This window comes from Epargyreus clarus, unplaced genomic scaffold (genome assembly GCF_041222505.1).
Source record: "Epargyreus clarus isolate Ecla_fem2 unplaced genomic scaffold, WU_Ecla_fem_2.2 ptg000003l, whole genome shotgun sequence".
Lineage (NCBI taxonomy): Eukaryota > Metazoa > Arthropoda > Insecta > Lepidoptera > Hesperiidae > Epargyreus > Epargyreus clarus.
Window position 1 is genome coordinate 17,596,173 of NW_027332211.1, and position 18,343 is coordinate 17,614,515.

The 18,343-nt window shown below is 37.5% G+C and overlaps 1 protein-coding gene across 1 annotated transcript in view; it reads right to left on the reverse strand.

The window, feature by feature from the left end:
• Window positions 1–2,070: 2,070 nt before the first annotated feature.
• LOC140756094 (solute carrier organic anion transporter family member 4A1) overlaps window positions 2,071–18,343 on the reverse strand; it is a 66,497-nt gene continuing 50,224 nt past the window's right edge. The window contains exons 4-14 of the mRNA XM_073091506.1: window positions 17,152–17,245; window positions 16,633–16,837; window positions 15,498–15,663; window positions 10,725–10,827; window positions 7,116–7,237; window positions 5,700–5,948; window positions 4,734–4,941; window positions 4,083–4,288; window positions 3,299–3,443; window positions 2,781–2,963; window positions 2,071–2,354 (exon numbers count right to left, since the gene is read on the reverse strand). Coding sequence (XP_072947607.1) covers window positions 2,114–2,354; window positions 2,781–2,963; window positions 3,299–3,443; window positions 4,083–4,288; window positions 4,734–4,941; window positions 5,700–5,948; window positions 7,116–7,237; window positions 10,725–10,827; window positions 15,498–15,663; window positions 16,633–16,837; window positions 17,152–17,245 — 1,922 coding nt within the window. The 3' untranslated portion in view covers window positions 2,071–2,113. The remainder of the gene's footprint in view (window positions 2,355–2,780; window positions 2,964–3,298; window positions 3,444–4,082; window positions 4,289–4,733; window positions 4,942–5,699; window positions 5,949–7,115; window positions 7,238–10,724; window positions 10,828–15,497; window positions 15,664–16,632; window positions 16,838–17,151; window positions 17,246–18,343) is intronic.

An 18,343-nucleotide genomic window follows, 5' to 3' on the forward strand; every position in this document is an offset into this window, starting at 1 on the left:
TAAATCACTAATTTAAATTTTATCATACACAATGAGATGTTTCTGATTATGGTGAGACTATATGTGTAGTACATAAAAAAACACTACTTATTTATCAAATCGGCGATGCATGGTGTTTGAAAATTAATACGTAGTTTATTTGGTCACTTCATCTGCGATTACAGCTAAGTAGTGATGTCAAAAATTCAACAAATAACTTAAAAACGTTCTGTACATTACGAATAACTATCAATAGTGAAAACTGAAGTACTTTAACCCTATTAAAATTGTGCCGTTACAAATTGTACTCTATTTTAACACGCTTAATATTCTAGTTAATATATGTATAGGTACATAATACATGTAAATTCAAGAATATTACAAAATTGATTCAGAAAAATGGAATACAAAGTTTTCATTTACAACAACAATGTATTGGAAATATAAAAATGCTACCATAATGTTAAGAATAAATAATTCTATGCTTTACATTATGCGTTTACGTTGCAACACTATCTAATTAATACTAGGCAATAAACATTGTAAAGACTACGACATCACAGATGCTTTACAACAAAACAAATATTATTAATAATGCCACAGAATACATATCTCGTAGAAATGGCATGTTCACTTTCTGAGGGCGAGCCTCTTTAGAAAGTTCTATCGACTAATATTCATTGCAATCTTTTAATTAATGACCAGTCCTTTGCATTATTGTAGAAAATGACCCGAAGCTTGAAGAAGGCGTTAAGGTAATGTTTAAACTGTCATAACGGCCGGTCTCAATAATCTAGTAGTGTTCGCGCCAAACAGCTAGTCCGCTCTTAAGTTTTTGCGAGCAGGTGTAGTCATACAATTTACTATGGCGACGCGATTCATTTCTATATTCAGAGCGAAATAGCAGTTTTCCACGGACTATACCTACACCCTTCAGATTAAATTATTAAGTAACTAGGTACTCTCATAAAATAGTGAATGGGATGAAATAAAGGGCAATTATCCTCAAAAATAACTTGTAGGGGCAATTCTACATGATATTTATTCTGCGACTGTAGGTAATAATACAATGTAATTATGATATAATGATGATATCAACATTAAATAAAACTATCTAGTCTTTAATTCATGAGGAATTAAACATTGCATGAACACAAATGTTTAAAGGAATGTCGTAGTAGAAAATCTACAATCGTTCACTATATTACACTTACTATCCACAAATTTGGGCGTTTCTGATACAAAAATAAAAAAAATTGTGAAATACTAAATTTTTTCTTCGAGTTCAACGTCGCTTCTTCATAAATATTACGGAATTATCTTATAAGACGACTTTCTAGTTACTATACTTAGATGGCATCTGGCGACATTACTCACGTTTTTTTTAGAATACTTAAATAATATATTATTATCCATATGATGTATTAATTATTATCCATATGATGTAACACTTAAAGAAGAGACGCCCAGACTCAGAAACCGAAATCTAAATTCATCATTTAGACAAGTATCTGGCCGAAGATCGAACCCGAGACTCTTTGCGCGTTAGACCGGTATGGTAACCGCTGCGCCAAGCGGGTCGTCACCGCCGAGCGGTTTTAATACAAATTGGTACAATACTATACATAGTCGTGCATTTGGTGCAAGTGACGCTGCCGTGATAGTCACAAAATGTGATCGATCAGTTATAAAGTCATGGACGACTTTGAAATAACTTGTAATGTCCAAAAGGTAACATTTAAAAAATCTATTGGAAACATACTTTCCATTTCACGTGGAGCTTGCTGACACGAAAAAAAGTTTTTTGTGGATATGTTTGTTATTCATTAACCCAAGTGCCAATTGAGGCTTGGTATTTCAAAAAACTATTATGTGATTTAGTGCCTATAATTATGTATTTAATCCACACTTTTGCCAACCTTAAATAATAGATTCTTGACTTCCAATTTTGTTCTATCCACTGCATGTCTTTTCTGATTCACTATACATAATGTGCTAAATCAATTTTCCTTCAAATATTGACAGTCCACAATACTTGTATGTAGACAGCTTAGCACATAGTGCAACGCATACAGAAAACTTCGAGCTTCTTTTCAACTTGTACCTGTTAGGAAATACACTCAGCAATATTCCTTTACAAATGATCACTGCACTCCAAGGCCGCGTTGCAATAGCCATTGCTCATCCCGTTCGTGTTCCCGATGTTCCCGTTGCTGATGGTGTTGAGTGCGCGGGGCTTGTCGCGCAGCACGAGGTCGCGCGCGGGCCGCACCGCGTTGCCCGCCTTGCCGCCCGGCGGCTTGTAGCACCACCACGCCAGGAAGAAGAACAGCAGGGAACACAGCTTGCCCACGAGGGCTAGTGCAAGCATGTACCTGGGGTTGGAAAATAGTGGGTGTAAATTAGTAAGATTCTTGTATAGTTAACTGCCCTAAAGTATCTTAGCCTAGGATGCAATGGATTTTGGAAGCTGGCGGTCGTGACAGAGAAATGAGAATGTAGAATGTATTTAAGAATGATCAAATAAACAATTGATTTTTTCTGAAGAATATGTCAATTATGCAGTTCAGGAACAATATATTCAAGCAGAACCTATCTTGTGATTATAGCAAGACGAACGATTATTGACGCCTAAAGCCGGTGTCAAAAATCGCAAAAAGCCAAATGTGGATAACGATGAATAGGAAATTACTCAGCGAAAAAAAGAAGACTTCTCTGTAAGAATAATGGACCTCGTAATGAAATGACGAAATAAAAAGGGACATTCCTCCCTCCTATAGCAGAGAATAAAATATATTTACCTGCTCATGTTAATGTTATCGTAGAGCAAGCAGGCGCCGGTCTGCCCGCAGGTGCTGGACCAGAGCGAGCAGGACAGGTCGATGAGGAAGCCGAACAGCAGCGGCGCGGGGATGGTGCCCAGCAGCCGCACCTTGATCCACTGGATGCCCAGCGCGAACGACCGCTGGTCTTCACGGACACATCTGAGAACATGAATTGACAATAATGGAAATTGGGAAAATATGTTTAGAATTGAAAATTTTGAAGAATCTTAATGATTTGGCGTTAATTTTATGTCCAATTTGAAACATAGTGAAATAAAATGAACTAGCGTTAATTAGGTTTTCCTGTTGTTTGATAAAAGATTATGTATTAAATAATGTGACTACATTCTTTTTTAAATCGGCTATACATTGACAAATTTTCAAAATCGTAACTGAGATCTAAAGTCATAATTTACATGACCGTCCAGACTAAAACCTTCTCTGTTTTACACTTACATTGAGACCGCAGCCAAATGGGAATCGAATGTTGATACCTGAGTGTGGCGGAGAGTGCTGGCATGGTGGCGAGGAAGGTGAACAGCATGACGCCGAAGGACAGGCTGACGAACAGCCACAGGTGCGGGCACTGCGACGGGCAGATGCTGTTGATGGCCTCGTACTCCATCGACGTATTACTTACTGCAATATTTAATACTACGAGTTACACAATAATATATGTATGTTTTCGGATAAGTCATCTAGGTATTAGTTCGACTTTCGGATAGCACAATATAAGCTTGTTGTTAGTTACATGTTAAAGTATATCGTATCTATCAGGTTTATCGTATGTGTTTTGTGCATGTAAGGCACAAGCATGAATGTGCGTTAATGTTTGTGGGAGAGAGAGAGAGTGAGAGACCTGAGTCGGTTTAAATTTTTCTTTGGCCGTAATAAACATAAGAGACTGGACGGCTGTGTTACATGTTGGAAGTTTACGGCGTAAATGTGCTTAGTGGTCTGTAACAAACATTTTTATAGTTTGGTGTACTTGGTTTCCATATGCATGTGTTTAGTGTGTATGTGAACTGGGAGACCTGGGTTGGTATAGACAATCAGCGAGTGGTTGCGTATGTGTGTGACCTGGGTCGATGTAGACGGGCAGCGAGCGGTTGCGCGTGTGTGTGTGCGTGTGACCTGAGTCAGTGTAAACTAGCAGCGAGCGGTTGTGTGTGTGTGACCTGTGTCAGTGTAGACTGGCAGCGTGCGGCTGCGTGTGTGTCAGTGTGCGTGTGACATGTGTCGGTGTAGACGGGCAGCGTGCGGTTGTGTGAGCGTCACCTGTGTCGGTGTAGACGGGCAGCGTGCGGTTGTCGGCGGGCACGCAGGCGCAGTCGGTGTAGAGGCGCGCGCCGGGCAGCGCGGCGGCGCGGCGGCAGGCGGCGTGGCACGGCGAGTAGAACACCGCGCCGGCGCCGCACACCGGCGCGAACGCCGCGCCCGCGCACCCGCAGCCCGCGTTGCACGCCGCCGTTAGCGCGTCCGCACTGTGAACATGTATAGATTGATTAATGGGGTTTAAAATGTTATTATTAAGTTACTCACGGTTCTCAATACACTTAAAAAAAATCCGTAAAATAAAAAACAAAACAGAAAAAGTAGTTGCTTTTGTTCGTAGGTAGGTAGGTATATCTTTAGGTAATATTTATAAATAATCATGTCTGATATTAGCTGGGAATTAAACAAATTCATTTTGAATTAAAAAAAACAACACCCTATATTTTTGCGCTATTGATCGTGTTACTTGGAAATATAAAATTCCAAAAATGATGAAAAAATAAAATTACTCTCCTATATATATTCTCATACGCAGACGCACACTCAATAAATAAACGCAAAAATTCCTACACATACAACAGATTTGTAACCTAGCCTACATAGTGACACATTTTCAACCTAGCGTTTAAGTCAAAAAACTGGCAAGTGTCTCACCCGGGCACAGCGGGCGAATTATACGGCACGGTGACGCCCGCGAATGGGTAGTCTTGGCAGGAGAGCACGAAGCTGAAGGTGAAGGCGGCGGCGGCGAGCGTGGCGGCGGCGCACAGCTTGAGGATGCCGCCGCACGCCAGCCGCCAGCGCTTCACCAGCCACCCGCCCAGGAACGTGCCGCCGCCGCCCGCCGGCACCGTTATTATGCCTGGGGAACGTGATAAAAGATAAATTAGTGACGGTTAAAATTAGTGTTAGTTAATGAAATTAGCAAGGGTGCAGGGGTCGGAGGCAGGATTTTTATTTTTTCTTAAATGTTTACTACTGAATTATTACGTGAAATATCGAGGGAGGGTTGATTTTAGCAAATATTTGGGGTAGACTTGTTTAAAGGTGGTAGAACCCTTTGTGGTTCGACTCCGGCGGCACCACCGCCACACCTATTTCTACCTAATAACAGCAGTGTAAGGGAGACAGACTTTTCCGAGGCGTTCCAGCTTAGTCCTCAGGGGTAGCAGCGCATCTGTGACTGACCTCAGATAGGAATATCTAATCCTATCTGAGGTTAATTACAGATGGCCATGGGCGGCAGTAACCACTTACCATCAGGTGGACTGCATGCTCGTCTGCTACTCCTATAATATAAAAACAAAAAAAAAAGTCATATAAGCGAGGGGAGGGAGCGAAACTGGTCTCATAGTATGAGTACGTTCCCTAATATGGAATAAGCAGCCGAGAAACCGGAAGTGGTCTTCCTTTTAATTAGAAATTGATACAAACTACGACATAGGTTCAGAAATATATGTAGTTCAACAAAAAAAAACAGAGAGGATCGTCGATTCAATCATGAATATACCCATTTATCTATTTGTACTTTATAACAGTTACAGCAGAAAACTTATATCCTAACGCTAACTATTTAACTTATTTCTGTTAATTTATTTCTTTCTTCCCAACAGTCCTTACCTAGTAATAAGGCAGCTTCAGATGCGTTCACAGCAAACTGGTTTTCTATCAGCTTAGGGAGGAACGCAGCGAACCCCGAGATAAGCATTCCCTCGCTGGCTCCAGCTAAGTTCAAAAACATAAACGTGGGGTTTTTGAGCAATGCTGCAGCGGCTCGGGGCAGCTCGTGGAATGCACTGAAGGCTGCTGATTTTGACGCTGCACCTTCATGAGCTTCCGAAACTTTTGATGCGCGAATCTCTTCAGCACCTGAAAGAATGTTTTTTTTTTCTAATTACCTAATTTATAAGTTAAAGGAAAACGTTGGTAGGTATATATATCATTTGGAATAGTAGAAGTCTTCGTTGTACTACGGTTATGTACATTATTGTAAAAAGGGTGTAGATGGCAATAGTTGCCTTTTTCTGCCGTGTTTCGTGACCGTCAGAATGGCCAGTCACTACCCATATTTTACATCGAAATAATTACTAAAAGTTGCTACCTAGTTGCTACTAGTTGCTATTAATTGCTACTAATTGCTACCTTCGATGAAAAAAAAATAAAGTACTTTTTAAGGTGACCGGCCATTCTGACATCAGGATGGCCGGTCACCTATCCAGTGAGGAGAAACTGCGCAAATGAATAGAGTGTTTTTTTAATCAATAGTTGCTACCAAATTGCTACCTTCATATGCATCGTATTGGACTTCGTAGCTTTTAAGGATAAAAAAATATTATGGATTTAATATAAGAGGTTTAAACCTGTATAATTAAAAGAGAAAATCCGAAATTAAATATATTATGCTTATACATCATGAGGCGTTTAGACCTCTTATATTAAATCTGTAATATTTTTTTATCCTTAATAGCTGTGAAGTCCAATACGATGCATATGAAGGTAGCAATTTGGTAGCAACTATTGATTACAAAAAAACTCAATTCACTTGCGCAGCTTCTTCTCACTGGATAGGTGACCGGCCATCCTGATGTCAGAATGGCCGGTCACCTTAAAAAGTAGTTTATCTTTTTTTAATCGAAGGTAGCAATTAGTAGCAACTAATAGCAACTAGTAGCAACTAGGTAGCAACTTTTAGTAATTATTTTGATGTAAAATACGGGTAGTGACCGGCCATTCTGACGGTCACCGTGTTTCGCCCATTTTGCGGGTGCTTTCGTAACCGTGGCTGCGTAACCACACAAAAATGCGATCTCTTAAGTTTTGAAATAAAACAACTCTTCCGCGTCCGTGCACTATGGCAATTGTAAGTCGCTCCATGAGTTTACAAGAGACTAGGATTCAAACCAAGCTTAAATACATTGAAATCAATTTTTTTTTTAAATTAACACCGTTTACACACTCTTAAACGGTTCTTTTGTAAAAAATGCTTTTTACTTCCGACATTTCACATAAAAGCCATCGACTAAACATTTCACTTACCAGGAAGTTCGTAGGGGAAGGCCAATAAGGGTATTGCCACTATGAGGCACAGCAGGGCGGATAATATGAAGCCCACCCACCAGGCGCCGATCCACACCGAGCTCAGAGGCGTTATTCCCATTCTGAGGACAAGGAATATGAGGGAATATTATGTTTATGGTACATCGACTCGTACATTCAGTATTCGGAATATAAATTAAAAGTGAATAAAATTAACCAACCAATAAAATATGAGTCGATGTATGTAGGTAATACCGTACATAATTCTGTCAATTATCCAGAAAAATATAACTATAACGTTGTAATATGCGTTGTGGTTTCTTTCTTAATTAAAGTGAACTATACCTAATAGTAACCTACATGATACCTTCCTCCTAGCTCTAAAGAGTAATAAGGAATTAATCTACCTTCCATGACAGTTCTTTAGTGACTAACACTCATTATTAATAATTAGTATCCAATATTACATACGTTAATCCAATGTTAGCCTACGATAGATCGACATTTAACAGTTTCTTAATACTAGACATTGTCAAATATCGATCTGTAGTAGATACAAATTGGATAGATTGATTAATAATAACGGATGTAATATTCTAAGGTGTGAGACACAGACATGTATCTAAATTATGTAAAACAAAAGAGTAACGTATTAATTGTCGGCGTAAAAAAATCCTGTTTGAAATTTATCTTTACGGTTTAAATATTTTGTTTCTAAAATGTATGTATGTTCTACACATACATGTACATGGTAATTCTATGAATCTAAATGGAGCCCAACTAAGATATTCTCGAAAGTCACGAGCGTTAACGATCACGTCACGGCAGGTTAGTCCTTCGAGCCGGATGACTTCACATCAGGAATGACTCTAATTAATCAATGTTGGTGTCAACGTCCCATCTATTTCTGCTAAGCTTATTTGAATGTTAGGTACTTAGTTCACAAATAGATTTGCGTAGCTTAACCAAAGATCATTTACAAATATTTATTTAACTATGAAAATCACATAGGTGTGTTATTACTAATGTTACAACGTGTGTGTGTGTGTGGGTGTGTTATTTCTTATGTTACAAATAATACAACACTAATATAATATAACAATAATATACAACAATAATATAATATATATAAAAATAAACAATAATATAACTATTTTTTTAGGTTACAATAATATTATAACTAATGCGTGTTTGTATTTCAGCTTTCACTGTTACGTAAAGACCATACGTAAAGATATTAGAATATCTTTATTCTATTTTATCACACAATACTACAATTCGTATTCGTATAGGTTCGTATACTATATTAAGTACACTCGTATTAAGTTTAATTAAGATGTTTTAAGGAAACTAACACAAGTACTAAGTTTGTATGATACTTAACTACAAAGCTAAGTATTATGCAAATAGTCGTTTCAAATCATTAACGCATTCTTACCAAACCCCAACAATAGAAGTTATCCCAACATTCGCTTTATAGAAAATAGCCATCAACAGCAAAATTCCGTTCTAAATTCAAGCATCTAATTATCGTCCAAATTTCCCTAAATATATTCTCCTGCATTATCAAAACAAGTGCCAGCATGTTTAGATGACGGGAATAACAAAAGGATTCTAAAATTAAGGGAGTCTCACATAATTGAAATTGTTTTCATATGCAAATGAACATGCAACGTTGCCCGCTGAAAACAGACCAACGTAGCTTGTAAGCTTTTGGCAAAATAAAGTCATAACCAAGAGCTCTGTTTAAGAGTCGCTTAGAAAGGAGTCTATTAATATTAGAAGGTCGGTTTTAATACAGTTGTGCCGAGGCAATTAGCGTTTTGCGCTTGGGTACCATTATTTTATAAATTGACAAAAAAAGGAAAAAGCGTACGACAATATACTATACATACATTAAAATTTAAATGAAGTTAAAAAGAGATAATTTTGGGACAAATCTTTCGTTATGGTCCTCGTTGCTACATAGCACACTATACGAAAAAGATTAAGATCAATGGTTATGAAATTATGATCAATTAAGATCGATGATGTTATTATTACAAAGTGAACACAAAGAAAATATCAATTTCCTGCCTTAGAAACGTTTCTAGGAATACATAACAAAAGCACTTCGTATCAACCACGGTAAAGAACTTCTAGGGAAAATATTAATTTACAAACGAAGCCACAGCAACTGCTCTCTGCTCGAGTCGATGCCGGCTCCATATTTGTTACCACGCAGTTAATTTAGAAGTGAAACCGTATCAAAGAGATCGTTCAAAAATTCGTTGCACGGAAAATCATATTTCGCTGCGGAAGCCATGAAAGTATAAAATGGTGGAATTAATTTGACTGAAAAGTTGCCAGAGGAACGTACAATGAGATGAAAGCGAGAGGGCAAGTTGGCTGAATGAAGCCGTGTCGTTGCCGAGCTGGAATATTAAAAAACGTGAACAAGGCAGCACAGATAATAAAGGTGCGCCGGCTGCTAAGCGCGCGAATTTGTTTTGCGTGATTGACGTAACATGCACGAAATAGAATAAGCTGTATTAAAATTTGATACAAATTATTGTATTACAGTGTCACGAATATGACGTGTTTCGAGTTTTTGTAGCTTTTAATCATAGATAAGTAAAGATCACTCACTCCTAACAAGAAAATGTACCCAGTTTTGAGAATTGAAATAGTTGCGTAAAAAAGTTTTGCCACGTCTCCGTGCTAAAATGTCCCTAAAATATTTCAAATAATTATTTATTTATTATGTAAATTACGCAGTTTTAATTATTTATTCGTAAATTTTCTCTAATAATGTTTTTATTTGCCAAGAATTAAAAAAACCTTACTAATAAGCCGTTTGTGGCTACATTTAATTTCAAGGCGGCGAAGTATGTAACTAATGTATGCTTCTAATGTAAAAGAGCAAAATAAAAATGTACTTAGTAAAAGGCAGTAGGTTAAGTATTATTACAATACGATTGTATGATCGTGCTACCGTAATATGGATATGGATTATTTGAACTTCGTAGATCACTTGAGATCTACCCAAGTCGGAGGCATACGCTTTAAGACAGGTGATAAGGCACAATAAGATGTAATAATATTGTTTGAAAGAAAGTAAATGAATAGTATATAAATGAATAGTAGTTCCACCAACGTATTTTAGACATCTAAGTATGATGTTCTTCTTTTGAACAGATGTCGTAAGCCCGTTTTATCTTTAAGAAAAAAACTAATGAAAACCGCTTCACTAATTAACATTATATTGTGCACCGCACTCCACCTGTATAATTAATGCACGCTCGCAGGACGCATTGTGGGTCAAGTGGCCCACGAGCTGTAGGGCTCTAAGGTTTCGGCCAGGGCCCACTTGGCCCAGATCCTGCCATTTTCAGCTGTTGCGGAATATTTTAGGGCTTATATATATTTTTAGTGTCAAGATTAGTTATTTAGTTTGATATGATTTCGTTGTATTTCTTTTGATTTATACGGCTGGGCACGAGTCTGTATCCCTAACTGGGAAAGCATACTCCACCAAGCCGTTCCATTGCCATCGCCCATTAAAATCAAAACTATCGCCAAAAATAATACACTATTCCTATTATTAAATATTAAAATAAAATTACTTACGTTTCAGAGTCAACAGTCACAAAGTCTGTGTAGATTTTGAGCATTTGTCCACCAAGCACGTATCCCAACGCTGGTCCCACCACTGCCATCGTATAATATACACCTACAAACAAAAATACTTTGAATTAAAATAATGAAATTTTATAAATAATAATTATTATAAAAATGATTAATATTATAATTAGAAATAGGTACATCGTTTAATATTAAAGTTAATATTCCAGTCCAAGTTATAAATAGGTATGTTCTCTTGAGGGCTACAACAACATCTCAAAACAGGAAAAGTGCCTTTCCATATCTTTGAAACGAAAAGTGTAGTATTATACTCCTACTATAAGGTAAAAAACATATTAAGTTAGAATGTCTGTGTGTGTTAAGACTTTCTGCTAGCTTCCGTAACACTATAAAATAAGAGAAAAGCGAAAGTTACACAATCCTATAAAGTCCCTTAATACACCACCGAAATAGCTACACAAAAATACTCTCAGCACACGTATCAAAACACGGCAGTGTTAATATTAATAGCGTTCAAGTGTACCAATACGTCCATTACGCTCTCGAAACACCGCGTCATTGTTTGTGGAGGAGCCGGGAGCGGTATCCCATTTCTTATAACCCTTCACGCCGTGTTTTCACAGCTAAAAGCTCCTACGGAAAAGGAAAGCTTGTTGTTCTCTGTGAGATTTGCTATTGATAATATCGCATGGGGCTGTGTTTTTTTCACATAAAAACTAGCTAGCACCGCAGAATGTTGTAAAAACGAAAATGAAAGGAAAACCTAAAGTATTTAACAAAATCAGAACACATCAAAACACAAGTATTTTGAAAGTACGATACTTAGGTATTCACTCATATAAAATGGAACGCTCATGCTGTAAGCACGGGACTATTTTATAAAGTTGGAGTAAATAAACGACCAAGCTCATCTAGCAAGTGGTCTCTACTGTTAGTAAAAATCTGTAATCGACCAGAATAATATCGTAGACTTCTCAAAGATTCAATTCTAATGTGTCGTGTGTCCCGCCTGTACCACACCATTCTTTGCTAATTCATAAATACTTTCCTAGTAGCCTATGATTGATCGACGGTTTCTCTAATATCGTACAACTACATAGAGAGAATTATCTCGCTTTTTGCTAGATATTTTTAATAAATATTTTTTTGCTAGATCTGATTATAAAATGTAGATACTATTTTCAACCTAACACTAATATAGCTTGTCATCTAGAGTTTCATCGCTTGTACTGGAACAAGGTAGATCTTGACGAGTGTAGAGTCCTGACTCCGAGAGTATCGCTGAAGTCCTCGACGCCCGGCGTCGGACGGCGGCGGGAGTCGGGACGGTAATGGCGGTTCGATACGCCGCTAATGGTCGATACATTTGCCGGTACGCACCTGAGACGCAACTCACGTATGAGTGACGGTTGCTTAATACATTGACTGTTTTTCCTTCGAGTAAAACCCACTTAAACTAAAAAGCTCTGTAGATCGAAAGTCAATAAATTTACAAATGAAATTAAAAAAAGCTAAGCACAAAAAATCACTTAACGTTTAAAATTTTATTTTACAAAATTATTATTTTTTATACCAAATGATTTGTATTTTCAAATTATTGCGTCTTAAACACTTCTTAAATGATTATGACACTCAAAATCCATAACAAAAAATGTAAATTTTAGTGGGGAACCTCCTTTACTTCTTATACTAGTTATTTACAAGAAGGCGATTTAATTCAATTAACTTACTAGAGTCCGCTTCGAACGGCCTGGGTTCCGCTGCGCATCTGATTTGGAGAAATAGCATACGAGCATAAACTCAAATCATCAAAAGAACCAAAACAAGGTATCTAAAAGAACACCGCTCCATACCAAACAATCAAAAATGCACACAACTGACACGGTCATAGGTTTAATTACCCGCTCAGAACTCCGGCAATCGGAAATGCGTCGCGGTCGCTACTCTATTAATTGCATGTCAGGCTCACTTGCCACTACCTGCCGCTGTGTTGGTATTGTTGCCTTTATAAGCGCTTTGTTAGATTAGTTTAGTTGGTTAGCTAGTAAGTTTCGATAGTTTCAAGTTTTTGTTTATAAGGAGGTAGTATAAGAAAGTATTGTAAATGTTTTTTGTTTTTTTTACCCTAATTACTCAAAATTGCAGACATCGCTGACACGGTCATAGGTTTAATTACCCGCTCAGAACTCCGGCAATCGGAAATGCGTCGCGGTCGCTCCTCTATTAATTGCATGTCAGGCTCACTTGCCACTACCTGCCGCTGTGTTGGTATTGTTGCCTTTATAAGTTCTCAGTTAGATTAGTTTAGTTGGTTAGCTAGTAAGTTTTGATACTTTCAAGATTTTTGTACGCCCACCTACAGTAATAATCTGAATTATTTACTTGATATTACATACGGACGAACATAGAACCATCATTCATTTGGAAGCCAGTAAAAATAGCCGCGGAAAAAGGACTCACTGAGGTTTTGTATTGCTTCTCCTTACACTCGTTAATAATTTTTGTTTTGTTTACCAAAAGTTTGAAACTTGACATTTTCTTGAAAAATAATTGTCAAATTTCGACATTTTGATTATATTCGCGATACATAAATTAATTTTCTTAACTGTCTGATTAATAAAAAATATCAATGGAACAGGAAACGTATTTTTCTCATCAAAGAGTTTACTACTTATATAACTTAAACATCAACGTAAAGAAAATATCACGAGGAAACTTACAAACCATAAAATAATTATATCAGTATCATAGATATTAGTTACAAATTGACCAGTGTAGTGTGTTCTTATGAGCGTAGTGTGTTCTCGAGCTCCGTAATAGTACAGTAATGGCTAAATTATAGGTAAAAGGTTGCATAACTGCACGTGAGTGGAAGTGCAGTTTCGGTATCGGAAACGTGGCGTTGCATCCTATTAATCGCTTGTCAGGCGTGGCACGACGTTCGCCGGTTTGTTGGTGTGCCAATCGATGCTACTTGTACCTTTGTATTCGAATTAAATGATTTCGTATTTCTTGCAATTATAGATTTTTTCTTCAACGCATGTAAGTATATAATTATGAAGAAAGCTGCACAGCCTTTTATCAATGCATTTTAGTTTTTTAAGCTGGTAGTCCAGGATTTGAATCTTACGCATCTTTGTATTTTGAAAGCTTTCAAAGTGAGCGTAGTGAAATTTAATTGTGTTTTGTTTTAATGGTGAAGGAAAACATCGAGAAGAATCTACCTACACATGCCTACATGTCTGAAAGTTTGGGGTTCGATTTTTGTGTCAGAACCTCTATACCTATTTTTGCCCGACAACAGTGCTGCTGATAAATTCTGTTAATAATGTGTTTGGTTTTGAAACCTGTGATCAGTCAGGTACAACGATGAAAGAGTGAGAAACGTGAGACGTATTCTCCAACATTTCCATCTTAGTGCTCAGGGACTCCAAACCTATTTGATATTGACTACAGATGTCCGCCGCAGTAAGCACACCAACAGGTATACTGCACACTTACTTGTCACATTGAGTAAGTTACCATCTCATGGACTGTATGCGCGTTTGTCACATTGATTTAAACAAATAAAATTGCCACTAGATACAGCAAGATATAGCAAATTTTAAAAGAGAAAAGTTGATATGACCCATGTAGCTTAAAACAGTCATTATTATAAAAGCTTTATAACATAACGACTCTGCTATTTACTGCATGGCCGAGTGGTTTCCTATGTTCATCTGAACGACCTGTGGAGATGTGGCCAGTAACCCGAATGGCTATTGCTTTTATAGTCCGTCTCAGAAAATGCGCTATCGTAAGGTAATTTACCCATGTTATGCTTGTTATTTTTTCCGTGTTTGTCCGTTGTAATTTGCTTTGAATAGGTGATTGTTCTTGTATATTTCCTTATAAGAGAACGTAAGAATTGAGTAGAATAAGTAAGAATATTCGAAGGGTAGCTTTAGTACATGCATGTTATAGTTGAATAGGGAATAACTGCGTTAAATAGCTAAGTATGTAACAATTACAAACATTCTAGTTGTAATTTTTGATGTGAAACATCTATAGCCGCACGTAAAACCGATTTTTGGCGTGGCGACGCATGGCGTGGCGCTATACGATGGTATATATATACAGTCTATATGTAGTAGTGTGTACGGTGTGGCGACGCGTCGCCATGCGCAAAAATCGTAATATTTTATTTTATCATTATGACATATTTAGTTCCTATCACAATATGTTATTTTCTGCATATTACTTTTACAAAATAATGTCGATGTTTCACATCTGCCAGGCGTCCCGTGACGGCTCACATTGTTTTTTTTCTAGTAGATTCTAGCAAAGAGTTAGATACTTACCGACGACGGTTCTACCTTAACCAGACCATTACCGTAACCCCTGATATAGCACCGTTCGTTATGGTTATATATTTGTATCTGTACATTTAAAAAGGACCTAAGTGCCTATCTATTATTTAATACTTTAAATCTTATACTGGTCTGACGCGCAAAGGGTCCCGGGTTCGATCCCCGGCCAGATGATGTCTAAATGATGAATTTAGAATTCTGTTTCTGGGTCTGGGTGTTTGTGTATTTGTCTATGTGTGTGTCCATTGCACTCACGACACAGGGAATCCTAGTGTGGGGCTGTAAGTGTAGAAAGCGTTTATTATTTTATATTCTTCCAAAAATTGACGTTTACGCAAATTAATTATCTTCTTCAACTAAGTCAATTATGATAAAAATATTACTTATGATAAGGAGTTAAAGAGGGTACCCAAATAAACAGAAGACATCTTCTTGGAGACGTTCTCGTCGATGTAGGTGACGCCGAGCGTGAAGAGCGGCGTGGCGCCCGCGCCGTGCAGCAGCTGCGCCACCACGAAGATCGCCACCGCCCACGCGCCGCCCTCCGCCGGCTTCTCCATGTCGCACACGCTGGACTGGGGCGGAAAGGAAACAATATTATTTTATAATACAGAAGTAAAACGAAAGTATCATTTCGCTACTATTTTCTAAGCACATAATTAGAATAACAGGTATGCTATTTAAATCTATTTTATTTGCATGCAAAAACAACATAAACAGACTAGGTACTTTGTAACTAGAAACGTAATATACTTTCGCTTCCAAAACCGTAAATGGTTCACGTATAAAATCTAAAAACAATGCATCCATGAGGGTGTTTTCAATACAAGCGGAAACGCAGACAATTTGAAAACATCAATGACTATTTTTTTCCTTTCATTGATTCGTTGAATGTGCGTCTGGAGTCCCCGGCCTTGTGACCGCGGGCCAACAATGCCGGCTGCGACGAATGCTCCTGAATACCCTATTCTAGATTAATCAACCCGAACGCTGATAAACTCGCGTCCAATGTCCATTATGATACATATCTATACATAGATCATACTCGTAGAGATAGACCGATAGATACCGAGATGGATAGATATGCTGAATTGGAATCTCCGTTGCAAATGCAATGAATGGATGACGTCTGAATTATTGTGTAGAATCAGACTGAAGTACTATCTTCTAATATTATATTAATAGGTATAAAAATACAAATTAATGATAGATATAAAACGTATTCTATCAACAACTCGCGTAAATGGAAAAAGAAAAAAGAAATGAATTTATTTGTGGTAATATATATCTGGTACAAGGATATGATATCTATAATCCAATATTGGTAAAATATTAGTGAAATAAATGTCCATAGGGTGCAGAAATTACTCAAATAAAATTTAAATGAAAATAGAGAAAACGTTGTTCTCAAAAGTGTAAAGTCCGTTGTTACTTGACCCGCATGATGGATAATATATGCCTTCACATTCGGAGATTCCAAGTCCAGTAGACTACACTGGAAATTAACGAATGAATGAATGGTGGTGGTAAAACGAATAACTTACCACATTCCGGTTAGCAGAGCAAAGGTCGTCAGGCTCGTCCCCCGCTATCCTGTACGGGGGTACCAGGAAGTGTGGCAGCGCGAACAGCAGCGAGCCAGTGCCCATCAGCAGCACGCCCCAGCCCAGCCAGCGCGGCTTGGAGGAACCACTCCTGCCACCAAGGTACGTCACCGGCGCCAGGCAGATGAAGGAAGCCATGTCATACCTGGGGAAATTAGGCTTGTTACTTTCGGTGTTACAAGAACGGGCAACTTTTATTTAATAATAACTAATGTGCATGATAACTGGCTATTTTAAGCCTGACAGAGAAGGAAGATACCTTCTCTATGCTAAGATTCAAATCAGAATAAAGCCGTTCTTTTAAAGCAGAAATAAGTGCGATGGTGGTACCAGAGCCCCAGACGAAACACGAAGAGTTCTTCAAATTTGTTTCAATCAAACGATAAAGAATGGATTACAATAAATACCTAAAGATAATATTAAGCGTGTATGAATAAATAGTTTATGTCCAAAACCCACCCGCCAGCGATGACGCCAGTTTGCATGGAGCGCAGGCCGAACCTCTTCTCGATGGTGGTGATCACCACGTTGACGAACCCGTTCACCACCATACCTGTCGACAATATAAAACATAGATCAATTTATATGAAGTTTAAACATAATTTAAATACGCATAGTTTAAAATATAGTTTGATACGCATAGTTTAAAATATAGGTGGTACCTATACTTCATTAATATCCAAATTAAATTTGAAACTCAATCGAAGCAATCCGAAAAAATCGCTGCAAAATCTTTCCCTTGGAAAGCGGAGGATTGCATTAAATAAGAGTCTGATTTTCACATGACCCATACGTACGTAGGTAGATACGTAATTGAAATTAATCATAGTTCTTCAGATCAAGTCAATAATTATTAAACGAACAGAAACCCGACTGCCTAAAATATATATATAATCCAACGACACCTCATATATAAAAATCCATTAAGCCCTTTGATCTGCAGGCCGCGCTAAAGAATGATACATAATAAATACCTACATAAGCTGGAACATTACCCTCCGCATTCCATTAAACAATAAACTATTAACTTGCTCAGCTGGTGGACTATGACCATAATAATAATTATAATCAATTGAAATGGAATGAGTTTAATGATTACCTACAGCTACACAAGCATGTAAATATAGGAAAACAAAACAGCTATTAGCGGACACCACAAATCCGATTCATGAACACGCCCTGTTCTCTAGGGAATATCTGGTAATTGGGTTCTAATCAAACTATTTCGGGGCGTGCAATATAGTATATAGCACGTACAGTCGGCATGCATTCCGAACTAAATGGAGCAGTCAAACGGTAATCCCTAGCGCCGACGTGGTCATTGCGCTAAGCCCTCTGGGGACCTTAAGTGCAGATAATGAACGCCTTATTGTCAAGCTATTTGCAATCATTATTAATATTAAATTATGGTCATGTTATTACATATTTAATTAAGAATTTATTAGGTTAGAACTATTAGGTATTGTTTACATCGTACATGGTAACTAAAACCTACAACATAGACTCATACAGACAAATAATTAGATTTAATAACTTAAATAACAAGTAATAATTATGTTAATAAATATTCGGTTATTATGGTCTTTTATTTATAAATTTTATTATTTCCTAAAATCTGTATTAATATATTGTAAGTACAGATAAATAAGAG